Here is a 16409-nt window from a genome sequence, read left to right on the forward strand (position 1 = left end):
CGCCAAAGAGCGAGGCCGGCCGCGCCACACTTCCCCGGGACTCTCCTGGCGACAGCCTCGCCTCTGGACAACACTCGCCGTCGAGGACAACGTACGGGATTCAATTACTCTCTGAGGCAGTCGCGTGTCTGGGAACCTATTCCGCATACTTGCAGCCAGCTTCTAACAACCCTACCACAACAAAGGTCAAAATTTAATAATGATTGTGGTGTTGCTCACGCTGCTAAATACTGCATTTTCGGGCAACAACAAAGTTATTATGTGGCAGGTGTCATTAGAGCACAGTTAATAAAGTCATTTCATGTAATAATGAATAAACTAGGCACTCATCTTTTCGTGTTTCCCACGCTGGTCTCGTTGTAAAATCATGGGTCAATCGTCGAAAATCTAGATGGTGATGATTCCAAGCTCGGATGCAAAGAGGCCTAGGTTTTATTCTGCGATATTCAAAAGTTTTATAGATGTGTTTCACAAACCATTCTTGAAGATTACGCTCTTGCAGGACAATGGTGATGTAAAAAAGTAATCAGCACTCCGAATTTAAGGTACACTTCTTTTTTATTACTTTTGTTGCAGTATCACGTAACACACAAAACATCTCTCCACAATACAAAACATACTTGAAAACATCTTCCTCACTGTTAAAGTTCACATTTTATAAGCTGACTACGTTATGCGTCTTTCCAACATGGCGTCCAAGACTTGACTTTCTCGAGGTCCGACTCTCTAACTAATAACCGCTTACGCGTCCAAAAATCAAGAGTTACAAGTACGTCAAAGATCATAGTGACGAAAGAAAGAATACACACAAGAATAATATCATTGCAATATAAACATATCGATGAATCAAAGTACTTCAACATTAATGAAATCAAATCTGAATGTTGTCTCAGAAATACACTCCTGGAAATGGAAAAAAGAACACATTGACACCGGTGTGTCAGACCCACCATACTTGCTCCGGACACTGCGAGAGGGCTGTACAAGCAATGATCACACCCACGGCACAGCTGACACACCAGGAACCGCGGTGTTGGCCGTCGAATGGCGCTAGCTGCGCAGCATTTGTGCACCGCCGCCGTCAGTGTCAGCCAGTTTGCCGTGGCATACGGAGCTCCATCGCAGTCTTTAACACTGGTAGCATGCCGCGACAGCGTCGACGTGAACCGTATGTGCAGTTGACGGACTTTGAGCGAGGGCGTATAGTGGGCATGCGGGAGGCCGGGTGGACGTACCGCCGAATTGCTCAACACGTGGGGCGTGAGGTCTCCACAGTACATCGATGTTGTCGCCAGTGGTCGGCGGAAGGTGCACGTGCCCGTCGACCTGGGACCGGACCGCAGCGACGCACGGATGCACGCCAAGACCGTAGGATCCTACGCAGTGCCGTAGGGGACCGCACCGCCACTTCCCAGCAAATTAGGGACACTGTTGCTCCTGGGGTATCGGCGAGGACCATTCGCAACCGTCTCCATGAAGCTGGGCTACGGTCCCGCACACCGTTAGGCCGTCTTCCGCTCACGCCCCAACATCGTGCAGCCCGCCTCCAGTGGTGTCGCGACAGGCGTGAATGGAGGGACGAATGGAGACGTGTCGTCTTCAGCGATGAGAGTCGCTTCTGCCTTGGTGCCAATGATGGTCGTATGCGTGTTTGGCGCCGTGCAGGTGAGCGCCACCATCAGGCCTGCATACGACCGAGGCACACAGGGCCAACACCCGGCATCATGGTGTGGGGAGCGATCTCCTACACTGGCCGTACACCACTGGTGATCGTCGAGGGGACACTGAATAGTGCACGGTACATCCAAACCGTCATCGAATCCATCGTTCTACCATTCCTAGACCGGCAAGGGAACTTGCTGTTCCAACAGGACAATCCACGTCCGCATGTATCCCGTGCCACCCAACGTGCTCTAGAAGGTGTAAGTCAACTACCCTGGCCAGCAAGATCTCCGGATCTGTCCCCCATTGAGCATGTTTGGGACTGGATGAAGCGTCGTCTCACGCGGTCTGTTCGTCCAGCACGAACGCTGGTCCAACTGAGGCGCCAGGTGGAAATGGCATGGCAAGCCATTCCACAGGACTACATCCAGCATCTCTGCGATCGTCTGCATGGGAGAATAGCAGCCTGCATTGCTGCGAAAGGTGGATATACACTGTACTAGTGCCGACATTGTGCATGCTCTGTTGCCTGTGTCTATGTGCCTGTGGTTCTGTCAGTGTGATCATGTGATGTATCTGACCCCAGGAATGTGCCAATAAAGCTTCCCCTTCCTGGGACAATGAATTCACGGTGTTCTTATTTCAATTTCCAGGAGTGTATGTCAACTACTTTACAGAAACACAGTAGAATATTACTGGTATCGAGAGGTTCAGGTGAGGTGCCGTAATGGTTACTTAATTCAAGTACCATTCTTTTTTCTGGTCGCTTAGGACTCGGAGCTGGAATTAAATTTTTGATCACGACAGCGTCTTTATATCTTCCTGAGTGGCGGTGGAGCTCCGTCCGCAGCTGCTCAGGAGGTACAGCGGACGCGGGCGCGCCCTCCGACGCTGAGTGACCGAAGCTGGCGCACGCAGTGACTCGGCAGAAACGAACTCTCCGTGACGCACGTCGAGAAGGTTCCAGGGGGTCAACGGCCGGCCGCCGGCGCCACTTTCTCCGCTGTGACTGAGTGGGTGGGTGTGCGAGCGCCGGAGGGGGCTTTCGCCAGCCGGTGACCCGGCAAGGTCGGCCGACACAGAGGACTGGCGCCGGAAGCTCCCTCCACTCAGCGCCTGCCACCAGGGACCGACGACGACTGCCAGCCTCGCAGTGGGAAAACACCGCGCAGCTTAGTTGACGATCCTGGCCTCCGTACAGCGTCGCGTGCTGACGTAGAATCTACAGTCACAGCTGATTTCAGTTGACTTAGCGAGATAACATTGCAACTGGCTACTGGGGACAAATGGAGCAAACAGATTATTTTGCAAAAACAGACATAATGTCTGATGGGATAACAGCAATCAGTGATTTTATAATGTTACTTATAATCCGTCTTGATTGCAAATTTTTTTATTCATATGACCGGTTTCGGTTCATTCAGAACCATCTTCAGATCTGATATTTCAGTTACAGGAGTAATCCATCCAAATCCAGCAACTTTCACATGCTGCGTCACATCAGCATTACTTATAATCCGTCTTGATTGCAAATTTTTTTATTCATATGACCGGTTTCGGTTAATTCAGAACCATCTTCAGATCTGATATACCAAATTATTCTTCAGATTCTTCTTCCAAATTATTCTTCAGATTTGATATTCCAAATCCAGCAACTTTCACATGCTGCGTCACATCAGCATGTGAAAGTTGCTGGATTTGGACGGGTTACTCCTGTAACTGAAATATCAGATCTGAAGATGGTTCTGAATTAACCGAAACCGGTCATATGAATAAAAAAAATTTGCAATCAAGATGGATTATAAGTAACATTATGCAAACAGATTAAACTGAACAATGGTTTTAGCCAAAGCACCATCTTAGCTTGTCTGGGCCGCGCGGGATTAGCCGAGCGGTCTTGGGCGCTGCAGTCACGGACTGTGCGGCTGGTCCCGGCGCAGGTTCGAGTCCTCCCTCGGGCATGGGTGTGTGTGTGTGTTTGTCCTTAGGATAATTTATTATAAGTAGTGTGTAAGGGACTGATGACCTTAGCAGTTAAGTCCCGTAAGATCTCTCACACGTTTGGACATTTTTTTAGCTTGTCTGGTCTTTAGCTTCTGCACTGCAAGTATGTCCGCAACATAATCTCTAAAATTTGGATACGCTGCTGATTGGGTACTAGCTATACAACATAACGAAATTAAGAAAACGAAGCGTTAGTAAATTATATCATGGCAATGGGTAACTACACTGACGAGCCAAAGAAACTGGTACACCTGCCTAATATCGTGTAGGGCCACCGTGAGCACGCAGAAGTGCCGCGGCACGACGTGGCATGAACTCTACTAATGTCTGAAGTAGTGCTCGAGGAAACTGACGCCATCAATCCTACAGGGCTGTCCTTAAATCCGTAAGAGTAAGAGGGGGTGGAGGTCTCTTCCGAACAGCACGTTGCAAGGCATCCCAGACATGCTCAATAATGTTCATGTCTGGGCAATTTGGTGGCCAGCGGAAGTGTTTAAACTCAGAACTGTGTTGCTGGAGACACACTGTTGCAATTCTGGACGTGTGGGGGGTCGCATAGTTCTTCTGGACTTGCCCAACTCCGTCGGAAGGCACAATGGACATGAGTGGATACAGGTGATTAGATACGGTGCTTACATACGTGTCACATGTTAGAGTCGTATCTATACGTATCAGGCGTCCCAAATCACTCAAACTCCAGACCCCCACACCATTACAGACTCTCCAACAGTTTGAACAGAGTCCACGGATTCATCAGCTTGTCTCCATACCCGTACACGACCATCTGCTCGATACAATTTGACACAAGACTCGTCCGACCCGCAACATGTTTCCAGTCATCAACAGTCCAATGTCAATGTTGATGGACCTATTGTTGTTGTTGTGGTCTTCAGTCCTGAGACTGGTTTGATGCAGCTCTCCATGCTACTCTATCCTGTGCAAGCTTTTTCATCTCCCAGTACCTACTGCAACCTACATCCTTCTGAATCTGCTTAGTGTATTCATCTCTTGGTCTCCCTCTACGATTTTTACCCTCCACGCTGCCCTCCAATACTAAATTGGTGATCCCTTGATGCCTCAGAACATGTCCTACCAACCGATCTCTTCTTCTGGTCAAGTTGTGCCACAAACTTCTCTTCTCCCCAATCCTATTCAATACTTCCTCATTAGTTATGTGATCTACCCATCTAATCTTCAGCATTCTTCTGTAGCACCACATTTCGAAAGCTTCTATTCTCTTCTTGTCCAAACTATTTATCGTCCATGTTTCACTTCCATACATGGCTACAATCCATACGAATACTTTCAGAAATGACTTCCTGACACTTAAATCAATACTGGATGTTAGCAAATTTCTCTTCTTCAGAAACGCTTTCCTTGCCATTGCCAGCCTACATTTTATATCCTCTCCACTTCGACCATCATCAGTTATTTTTCTCCCCAAATAGCAAAACTCCTTTACTACTTTAAGTGCCTCATTTCCTAATCTAATTCCCTCAGCATCACCCGACTTAATTAGACTACATTCCATTATCCTTGTTTTGCTTTTGTTGATGTTCATCTTATATCCTCCTTTCAAGACACTGTCCATTCCATTCAACTGCTCTTCCAAGTCCTTTGCTGTCTCCGACAGAATTACAATGTCATCGGCGAACCTCAAAGTTTTTATTTCTTCTCCATGAATTTTAATACCTACTCCTAATTTTTCTTTTGTTTCCTTTACTGCTTGCTCAATATACAGATTGAACAACATCGGGGAGAGGCTACAACCCTGTCTTACTCCCTTCCCAACCACTGCTTCCCTTTCATGCCCTCGACTCTTATAACTGCCATCTGGTTTCTGTACAAATTGTAAATAGCCTTTCGCTCCCTGTATTTTACCCCTGCCACCTTCAGAATTTGAAAGAGAGTATTCCAGTCAACATTGTCAAAAGCTTTCTCTAAGTCTACAAATGCTAGACGCGTAGGTTTGCCTTTCCTTAATCTTTTTTCTAAGATAAGTCGTAAGGTCAGTATTGCCTCACGTGTTCCAGTGTTTCTACGGAATCCAAACTGATCTTCCCCAAGGTTGGCTTCTACTAGTTTTTCCATTCGTCTGTAAAGAATTCGTGTTAGTATTTTGCAGCTGTGACTTATTAAACTGATAGTTCGGTAATTTTCACATCTGTCAACACCTGCTTTCTTTGGGATTGGAATTATTATATTCTTCTTGAAGTCTGTGGGTATTTCGCCTGTTTCATACATCTTGCTCACCAGATGGTAGAGTTTTGTCAGGACTGGCTCTCCCACGACCGTCAGTAGTTCCAATGGAATATTGTCTACTCCGGGGGCCTTGTTTCGACTCAGGTCTTTCAGTGCTCTGTCAAACTCTTCACGCAGTATCATATCTCCCATTTCATCTTCATCTACATCCTCTTCCATTTCCATAATATTGTCCTCAAGTACATCGCCCCTGTATAGACCCTCTATATACTCCTTCCACCTTTCTGCTTTCCCTTCTTTGCTTAGAACTGGGTTTCCTTCTGAGCTCTTGATATTCATACAAGTCGTTCTCTTATCTCCAAAGGTCTCTTTAATTTTCCTGTAGGCGGTATCTATCTTACCCCTAGTGAGATAGGCCTCTACATCCTTACATTTGTCCTCTAGCCATCCCTGCTTAGCCATTTTGCACTTCCTGTCGATCTCATTTTTGAGACGTTTGTATTACTTTTTACCTGTTTCACTTACTGCATTTTTATATTTTCTCCTTTCATCAATTAAATTCAATATTTCTTCTGTTACCCAAGGATTTCTACTAGCCCTCGTCTTTTTACCTACTTGATCCTCTGCTGCCTTCACTACTTCATCCCTCAAAGCTACCCATTCTTCTTCTACTGTATTTATTTCCCCCATTCCTGTCAATTGCTCCCTTATGCTCTCCCTGAATCTCTGTACAACCACTGGTTCTTTTAGTTTATCCAGGTCCTATCTCCTTAAATTCCCACCTTTTTGCAGTTTCTTCAGTTTTAATCTACAGGTCATAACCAATAGATTGTGGTCAGAGTCCACATCTGCCCCTGGAAATGTCTTACAATTTAAAACCTGGTTCCTAAATCTCTGTCTTACCATTATATAATCTATCTGATACCTTTTAGTATCTCCAGGGTTCTTCCATGTATACAACCTTCTTTCATGATTCTTAAACCAAGTGTTAGTTATGATTATGTTGTGCTCTGTGCAAAATTCTACAAGGCGGCTTCCTCTTTCATTTCTGTCCCCCAATCCATATTCACCTACTATGTTTCCTTCTCTCCCTTTTCCTACACTCGAATTCCAGTCACCCATGACTATTAAATTTTCGTCTCCCTTCACAATCTGAATAATTTCTTTTATTTCATCATACATTTCTTCAATTTCTTCGTCATCTGCAGAGCTAGTTGGCATATAAACTTGTACTACTGTAGTAGGTGTGGGCTTCGTATCTATCTTGGCCACAATAATGCGTTCACTATGCTGTTTGTAGTAGCTTACCCGCATTCCTATTTTCCTATTCATTATTAAACCTACTCCTGCATTACCCCTATTTGATTTTGTGTTTATAACCCTGTAGTCACCTGACCAGAAGTCTTGTTCCTCCTGCCACCGAACTTCACTAATTCCCACTATATCTAACTTCAACCTATCCATTTCCCTTTTTAAATTTTCTAACCTACCTGCCCGATTAAGGGATCTGACATTCCACGCTCCGATCCGTAGAACGCCAGTTTTCTTTCTCCTGATAACGACATCCTCTTGAGTAGTCCCCGCCCGGAGATCCGAATGGGGGACTATTTTACCTCCGGAATATTTTACCCAAGAGGACGCCATCATCGTGTAATCATACAGTAAAGCTGCATGCCCTCGGGAAAAATTACGGCTGTAGTTTCCCCTTGCTTTCAGCCGTTCGCAGTACCAGCACAGCAAGGCCGTTTTGGTTATTGTTACAAGGCCAGATCAGTCAATCATCCAGACTGTTGCCCTTGCAACTACTGAAAAGGCTGCTGTTCCTCTTCAGGAACCACACGTTTGTCTGGCCTCTCAACAGATACCCCTCCGTTGTGGTTGCACCTACGGTACGGCTATCTGTATCGCTGAGGCACGCAAGCCTCCCCACCAACGGCAAGGTCCATGGTTCATGGGGGGGGGGGGGGGGGGGGGGGGGGTTATGGACCTAGGCAAGGCGTAAAACTTTGTGTCGTGCAGTCATCAAAGGTAGACGAGTGTGCCTTCAGCTTCGAAGTCACATATTGCTGATATTTCGTGGAATGGTTCGCACGCTGACACTTGTTGATGACCCAGCAATTTGCGGAAGGGTTGCACTTCTGTCGCGTTGAACGATTCTCTTAGTCCGTCGTTGGTCCCGTTCTTGCAGGATCTTTTTCCGGCCGCAGCGATGTCGGACGTTTGATGTTTTACATTCACGGTACACTCGTGAAATGGTCCCACGGGAAAAATCCCTACTTCATCGCTGGCTCCGAGATCCTGAGTCCCAACGGTCGTGCGCTGACTATAACACCACGTTCAAACTCACTTAAATCTTGATAACGTGCCATTGTAGCATCAGCAAGCGGTCTAACAACTGCACCAGACACTTGTTGTCTTACATAGGCGTTGCCGACCGCAGTGCCGTATTCTGCCAGTTTACATATATCTGTATTTCAATACACATGCCTGTACCAGTTTCTTTGGCGCCTTCAGTGGATTTCCGTAAATGGAGGCTTCAGCCAAGTTCAACTGAGATGGAGGTATAGCGCATCCCCCTGAAAAAGAAACCTGCAAACATACAGTTTAAAATTCTTTCAAATGTTTTTACCTTAACTCGAAATAAAACTTACGACTGCGTGGGAATTAATTTAGAACGTTAAGCTATGAGACAGCTTCAAAACCGCGTGCAGGCAATAATATCGTACGGAAGCCATGTTGCAGCACTGGTGGCTCTTCGGCACACGCGTTACCAACAGCGGTTTTTAACTCTGCTTTAAGCAGCAGCAGAATCCTGCTGTCCCAGCACGTCAAGAAAGTAGGCACATAGCTAAATCCCACAATGTAGATTGCCTCGGCCGCCACTGAGACTGGCTATCAGCCTCAAGTCATATACGGTGCCTCCACCAGAACGGCGAAGGTAACAAAACACTTCCTGGAGAATTTAGAAGAATTCAAAACAATCGACACCTTCCTTTCTGTTTTCTGATTACATAAGTATTGACTCCGCTCTAGAAAACTATAAATTGTGGGAGCTGGAAGAAAGCCTGGAAAGAAACCGTGAACGCGGATCTGAAGAAGTTCCATTATTCCTCCGAAAAACAGACTGGCTTTTATTGCCGAGGAAAATTCTGCATCATTCGTAGCCCAATTAAAACCGGCCATTGCAAATGTGCAGACTCATAGTATAAATGTGAACTAAACACAATTCCGAGCTGCGACAGTGGAGCAAAAAGTCAGACAATCCAACTCATCATATTTGTGGAGGAAACTGTTGACATTTGAGTCGAAGAACAACAAAGTGTCTGCACTTAAAGGAAGATGGCAAGCCAGTGGCCTTACTTCACGTGCCGCCCACTTTATGAGTGTATATGTCCGCACTGGCGACGTGACCTTGTTAAGTTGGGAGAACTGTCAGTGTGTAAGGCTTCAGAAAAATTCGTATAGATCCTGTTCGTTATATATTTTTTACTTGTAGATATATAGCGTGATACCTTATTATACAGATTCAGAATGCGTAAGTGGCAAGCTTCTATCGGAAAAACGGTTTGGTGAAAATTCAATTGCCCGTAGTGGCCGCTTCACCCCGCCTTTCCCTTTATCAGTATTTACTGTACAAAGAGGGCACAAGACTGTTAGTGCTATAACTTCTGTTATGTAAAGTAGCCTTTCTCTGATCTACTGTCTTGGCCGCCTCCCGGACCTCGGATGCTTTCCCTGGCGGCGTTTCCGCGATGCGGCCGCCCCCTCTGCCCCCGGAGCGGCGAGTTTCCGCCCGGAGACTTCGATAGCCGGTAGGGAAAGCAGCACCACCGCCAGCGCAGAGCGGCCGCGTACGGCAAAACACCGGCCGCAGCTCTCCGCGGTCCACTTCCGTCTCTTCTGGGGCGGAAACCGCGGGCTGCGTTGCGCTGGCTGAACCGAGCCGCCTCCAGGATCCTCTGGCCCCGCGCGCCACGGTCGCGTACAGCAGTCCGCCTTTCACTCGCCTTCCAGCCGCTCTTCGCAGTAAAGACTTCTTACGGCAGTGCACGCCGCACTGACTCTCAGCTGCTGCCAATACCGGATGACACCGCCGAGAAACCTTACCACCAGCCCTCTGCGTAGGAAGAAACGTGTTCCGTCCGACCAGGCGACGCTTTCCCATCGGTCCACTAAACAAACCCCACAATCCTTTGTCCACTGAATCGATTCACGAATCCTAACCGCTAGTACGGGCCAAGGGATATTATACGGCTCCCCGTGGGAGCTAAACTTTGTTTACAACGTTTCGAGAACCTACTCTGTACTAGCTGTATGCATCACTTTGTCAACCGAATGGTGTTCTCTTTAACTTTACATAAAAATTTACTTAATAGCCTAATTTAGTAAGGTAGAACTGTCCCACTACAGAGGCTGCCTTTATAATCTTGTCAGTAGGCTCAATTAAAATGAAATATATTAAAAAGTTATCGATGGTGCTGAGCCACGGTCATACACAATTTGTGAAAGAATACACCACCATTTGACTGTATATTTCTTGTGTACACTCTAGATTTCGGCTTCCACACCATTATCCAGTACAATGTTCTCAAAGTATTAACGTTATTTTGCTGTGTAGTGTGCAGGATGACAGGTAAACAGTTCAGCACATTTGCTTAACGTGACATAAATGGTACAAAGTTAAAGTCTTCAAGGAATGTAGCATATTATCTACAAGCGCTTCCTATCTGGGAGAGTCAGCACAAAGCAAGTAAACACAAGTCTTGCATCATTTTAATTAATCCCACAAAACTTTAACTCTGTACCGTTTATATCACTTAATCAAATGTGTCGAACTGTCTATTTTTCATGGTCGAAGAACATTGGAATCAATAAAGCCATGAAAGCCAAAATCTAGATTGTACACAAGAAATATACAGTGAAATGGCGGTGTATTCTTCCAAAAAATGAAATGCATTACTCCGACAAACTACACAGCTAAAAAATATTGACCACAAGAAATTAAATGTACCATGGTACTGAATAAATTGCTAATTGTATAAATGTCCAAAAAATAGAGAATAAGGCAATCTTATTTCTTATGGTACCTATTGTACAATAACTTTATTGTGCTCTATAATAAAGAAAAGATTTTATTTCTTGATCGTAAAATATTAATAGTCTTTAAATAATTAACCAGAAATAATAAACGGTTGTAATTACTAACAGAGAAAATATTCCTGACCAGTGTTTGTTACTTTGCAGTCCCTCGCTTTGGGCGAAGTAAACACATTATGCCATTAACCGTGACCAGTTCCAGAGCAACCTTCGTTTACGTCAGGGTTGAGTTCAGATCAGTGTGCGATTTGCAGGGGGGGATGGGGGGGGGGATTTCCCCCCCTCTGCATCAGACCATCCCCTCCTCTGGTTTTAGTTTATGCATCCCAACCTGGGATGTTTATTTCCCACGCACTGGAGTAAAACTTTACATATAATTTAAATTTGTGGAGCCGAACACTGAAAATTTTTAATAAGTCGTACTATTAATACTATTAATATGTTTCAGTTTTCTATTATCAGAATAAGTACAGCTTTTCACAAATGTGCCTCTACTTTTTTAATTCCCCTCGTATACCTGTATGTAGATGATTTTGTAAATAAGCTTTACCTATAATGTACTTTTAAAGATATAACAAGGAATGGCTTTTCTGATAGTGCATACGCGTGAATAGTGAGTTTCGGCATTCGCATCTATTTATAAATAGCTGTTTAACCATGCGTAACTCCACGGTCCAAGCAAGTAACATATATAATTCTACTAACCCATTAAGGCATCGCCCCCACTGGTAAAAGCGCAAATCGTACCCTGGTTCAGATGAACAGACTAAATGTCTGTAGGCATAACAACTCCTGCGACGTTATTAATCGGCCACGTAACTGCCTTATGCCCGTCGTATTCGATTGCTACACGGAAGTTTCCAGAAAACTCGTCAGAAGTGAGGATAATACAGGTCGCATAATTCTGGAAGAAACTGAAGTTCCTTAGATGGGCCTGTAGTTATATGCGCCAGTCACACGATCTTTCTTTATAGATTTCAATAACCGCTGTTATTTCCAACCGCACTGCATGCTGTGTGGTTCCAGATACTTTTGGTGAACTGGCGTTACGAGAGATACTGGTTACTATACTTAGTGAAGCAGCATTGGAGGAGGAGGAAACGCGACATGTTGAGACAGTACGAGATTCTGTTTTGGTGATTACAAAAACGAGTCAAATTTACGAACGACTTGGCAGTATGAGTCCCCTCATCAGGCCTTCTGGCCTGGATGCACGCACAGATTCGTCGGCAAGGCTGTCGTAAAGCTTTTATATCCTCTCCTGAGGCAATCTATCCCACAGCTGTTCTAACCGGTCCTCCATCTCTCGGATAGTGTCACCAGGCTGCAGTTGACACCTCAGCTGGCCCCGTGTACATTCTACTGGGGGCGGATGTAAGGGTCTCGCTGGCCACAGGAGTGCAGATACTGTACTTTACAGACATACGTGACACAGGTAGACGAGCATTATCCTGCTGGAGAGTGGCATCACGTTACTGTCACGTTAGAGGTGACACATGATGAATCGCACCATTGTGCCATAAAAGTTAATCGCTAGCAGCCACAACCTGAAGCCCTGCCCGATGACTCCTCAAATGCCAAGAGTGAAACGCCAGTGCCTCTCCGAAACACTGGAAGAGCGGGACACCTCGACACGTCTCCACGATACTGGTTGGCGGTGCTCACCTGTGGCGGTGCAGAACCAGAGTTCAACACTGGACAGGGTGCACCGCCATTCGTCAGCAGTCCAGGCTCGTCTGTCACAGCACCACTGGTTGTGTTGTGGTGTTAGTGGCGGCCTACACAGGGTATCGTAATTCCTTGTCTGGCTGCAGCTAGTCGCAGACCAGTGGTGCGAGATGACACAGAACACTGCAAGGAACCAATTAGTTGTTCCCGGATGACAGGGCTTACGATCTGCTCGGTGCACAGTGCGGCCGTCCTCCTCGATGGCGGTCAGCTGTGGTAGACCGGAGCTTTGCCGACGAATGTGCAGTCCAACATTGGGCCACTGTCGCATCCGAATGCCTTACAAATATGGATACTGGACACTTCAATCATTCGATCAAATGGAGATCCACAGTGAGCCCCATTTCAATCTGTCAGGTGCTGATAACGCTGACCCACACGTGTACGCTGCATCTCCGTGTCCTTTACAGTGATCACTCGATATGTGACTCTGATCACTCCCCTTACGTACCCTATGAGGCAAGGTAGAGACACTGAAAATGAAAAACACTAATGCACTCTGGCAGCTGTTCTACCTGTCTGAAACATTCATCAGGAAGGAATTATCCAAATGGAATGGACAAATGGTTTCAATCTCAGAAAAATGGATTATTTGTTAAACAGAAAGAGCTTTACAAAGTGAGAAAGTCAGTAACGCGTTGGCCCACTTTTGGCCCTTGTGCAAGCAGTGGTATGGCGTGACGTTGACTGATGTTGTCGGATGTCTTCCTGAAGGATTTCTTGCCCGATTTTGTGCCGTTGGCGCATACAACGTCAAAATCCTGATCTGGTTGGAGTACTACGCCGATAATGCTCCAAACATTCTCAAGTGTGGGGAGATCCGACGAAGAGAAGGTGAGGTTTGGCAAGTGCGAGGACAAGCAGTAGAAACTCCCGCCGTGTGCGAGTGGGAATTATCTTGCTGAAGTGTAAGCCCAGGCTAGGTTGCCATGAAGGTCAACAAAAGCAGGCGTAGCATGTCCTGGACGAACTGGTGTGCTGTAAGAGTGCCACAGACGGCAACCAAAGGAGGCCTGCAGTGGAAAGAAGCGGCGCCCCACACCATCGCTCCCAGATGTCGGGCCGAATGGCGGCCGACAGTCCAACACTGTCTAGGGCGCGTCCACTCGGCCTGCAATCTCATTTACTCGAGCAGGAGGAAGAGGTTAGTGTTTACCATCCTGTCCACGACGAGGTGATTACAGACGGAGCACGAGCTCGGATTGTGTCAAAGTTTGGGATGGTAATCGGTGGTGACCTTTCAAAGGAACCATTCTGGCATTTGCCTGGAGTGGTTTAGAGAAATCATAAGGAACAAGCTGGATGGCCGGACGCGGGGGTGAACCGTCGTCTCCCGAATGCTAGTCCAGTGTCCTAACCACTGCGCCACCTCGCTCGGTCACATTGACTGGAGTAGAATTGTCTTCAGTGATGACTGAGCCGGAACGACCAGTGAACCAGCGAAGACGTGTGTGGAGATCCCCGAGACAGTAGTGGGATACAAGCCTGGTTGTCGCCTGGCCGACAATCGGGAGTTGATAGTCTGGGGAACCATTTGATGTCATAGCAGGACCCCTTTGGTTGTCATCCGCGGCACCCTTGCAACAAAGCGGTGCGTCGACGGTACTCTACTCCTCCGTTTCCTTGCTCTTCGTGGCAAGACATCCTGGGCTGACATTTCAGCAAGATAATGCGCGCCCTCGCGGGGTGGGGGTTTCTACTGCTCGTCTCAATTCTTGTCAAATTCTACGACCTTAGTCAGCAAGGCCACTGGAGATCTCCCCAATTTAGAATGTTTGGAGCCTAGTGGGCAGAGTCATCCAACAAACTTGGTATTTTGACCATCTAACTCGCCAATTGGAGAGAGTTTGCACGATATACCTCAGGAGGACTTGCAAAAACTCTGTCAATCACTGCCAAACCGAATAAATGCTTGCGAAAGGGGAAACGCGTTATTGACTTGCTGAATTTGCAAAGTTCTTGCTCTCGAATTCGTCACCCAACTTTCCTGAAGTAGTAATAATTAGTTTGTCTGTACATGTAGGAGTACACCACATCTACCGATGTCCGTCCGGTTCGAATAATACCTTCGTGGTGCGTCGTTATTTTGTGTTAGAGTGTAATTTACATTTCCACTGACGGGATACACGTGCACGGAGTAACAGTGAGATTCGACCGTACCATCTGGGTGCTCGGTTGTTTTTGTCAGGTAGTGGCGCACTACGAGGTCCTGTGCCCTTTCTTCTGTTACGAATGTCTCCAGTGAAGTGCCAGCAATGCGTTCCAGATGGATGACTACAGGTGATTTCTGCGGTAGCTGACTGCAGTATCGTAGTAACAGTGGCGTAGGCTGTACTGTAGGGACATATTGTGATTGTGCAGTATCAGGCACGTACAGTTCAGACAACTCTGCCGCACGTGCGGTTCTAGGCGCTGCAGTCTGGAACCGCGAGACCGCTACGGCCGGAGGTTCGAATCCTGCCTCGGGCATGGATGTGTGCGATGTCCTTAGGTTAGTTAGGTTTAAGTAGTTCTAAGTTCTAGGGGACTAATGACCTCAGAAGTTGAGTCCCATAGTGCTCAGAGCCATTTGAACCATTTTTTGAACTCTGCCGCAGGTGTGGGCGTGGCTGTGGCTGTGGCTGGCGGCGGGCGGCCGGTGCTGGGAGCAGCCGCGGCTGCCGCCCACGCCCGCGGGGGCGGAGGTGCTGATGGCGACGCTGGGCGGCACGCGGTCCCACACGGCGCCCTTCCTGGCGCTGGGCCGGCAGCTGGCGCGCAGGGGCCACCGCGTCACGCTGCTGAGCGCCTTCCCGCCGCCGCCCGGGGAGGAGACGCCGGGCGTGCGACAGGTGCGTGCCGTAGGCTACCGTAGCCTACCGTAGGCTACCGGAACTAACAGCCGACTACGGTAGTTTTCCATGTAGCTTTGTTCAGTCAAGATTGTACCCACGTTAACTCTACCTTGGGTGTGTTGCATACCTATTCGGGCGTTACGTCATAACGATCGCTATCTTTATATATCCGATCCGAGTCTTACTGGAGTCCCCTAAAAACCGTATGTGGTGAACTGTCTAGAAATAGAGTGAAAATATACTACTGGTCATTAAAATTGCTAAACCAAGAAGAAATGCAGATGACAAACGGGTATCCATTGGACAAATATATTATACTAGAACTGACATGCGATTACATTTTCACGCAATTTGGGTGCATAGATCCTCAGAAATCAGTACCCAGAACAACCACCTCTGGCCGTAATATTGGCATTGATACGCCTGGGCATTGAGTCAAACAGAGCTTGGATGGCATATGCAGGTACAGCTGCCCACGCAGCTTCAACACGATACCACAGTTCGTCATACGATAAACCGCAATCGCGATAGGCTACAATCCGACCTTTATCAAAGTCGGAAACGTGATGGTACGCATTTCTCCTCCTTACACGAGGCATCACAACAACGTTTCACCAGGCAACGCCGGTCAACTGCTGTTTGTGTATGAGAAATCGGTTGGAAACTTTCCTCACGTCAGCACGTTGTAGGTGTCGCCACCGGCGTCAACCTTGTGTGAATGCTCTGAAAAGCTAATCATTTGCATATCACAGCATCATCTTCCTGTCGGTTAAATTTCTCGTCTGTAGCACGTCATCTTCGTGGTGTAGCTATTTTAATGTAAAGAGCACGATAGTCCTGTCTGGTAATTAAAAGTATACTTTACTTGTAGCAACACTGAAA

At 46.9% G+C, this 16409-nt stretch overlaps 1 protein-coding gene across 1 annotated transcript in view; it reads left to right on the plus strand.

Annotated features, from left to right (window-relative positions):
* Nucleotides 1–16409, plus strand: part of LOC124551186 (UDP-glucuronosyltransferase 2C1-like) — a 123008-nt gene that overhangs the window by 19816 nt on the left and 86783 nt on the right. The window contains exon 2 of the mRNA XM_047126174.1: nucleotides 15291–15524. Coding sequence (XP_046982130.1) covers nucleotides 15291–15524 — 234 coding nt within the window. The remainder of the gene's footprint in view (nucleotides 1–15290; nucleotides 15525–16409) is intronic.

Source organism: Schistocerca americana, chromosome 9 (genome assembly GCF_021461395.2).
Source record: "Schistocerca americana isolate TAMUIC-IGC-003095 chromosome 9, iqSchAmer2.1, whole genome shotgun sequence".
Classification (NCBI taxonomy): Eukaryota; Metazoa; Arthropoda; class Insecta; order Orthoptera; family Acrididae; genus Schistocerca; species Schistocerca americana.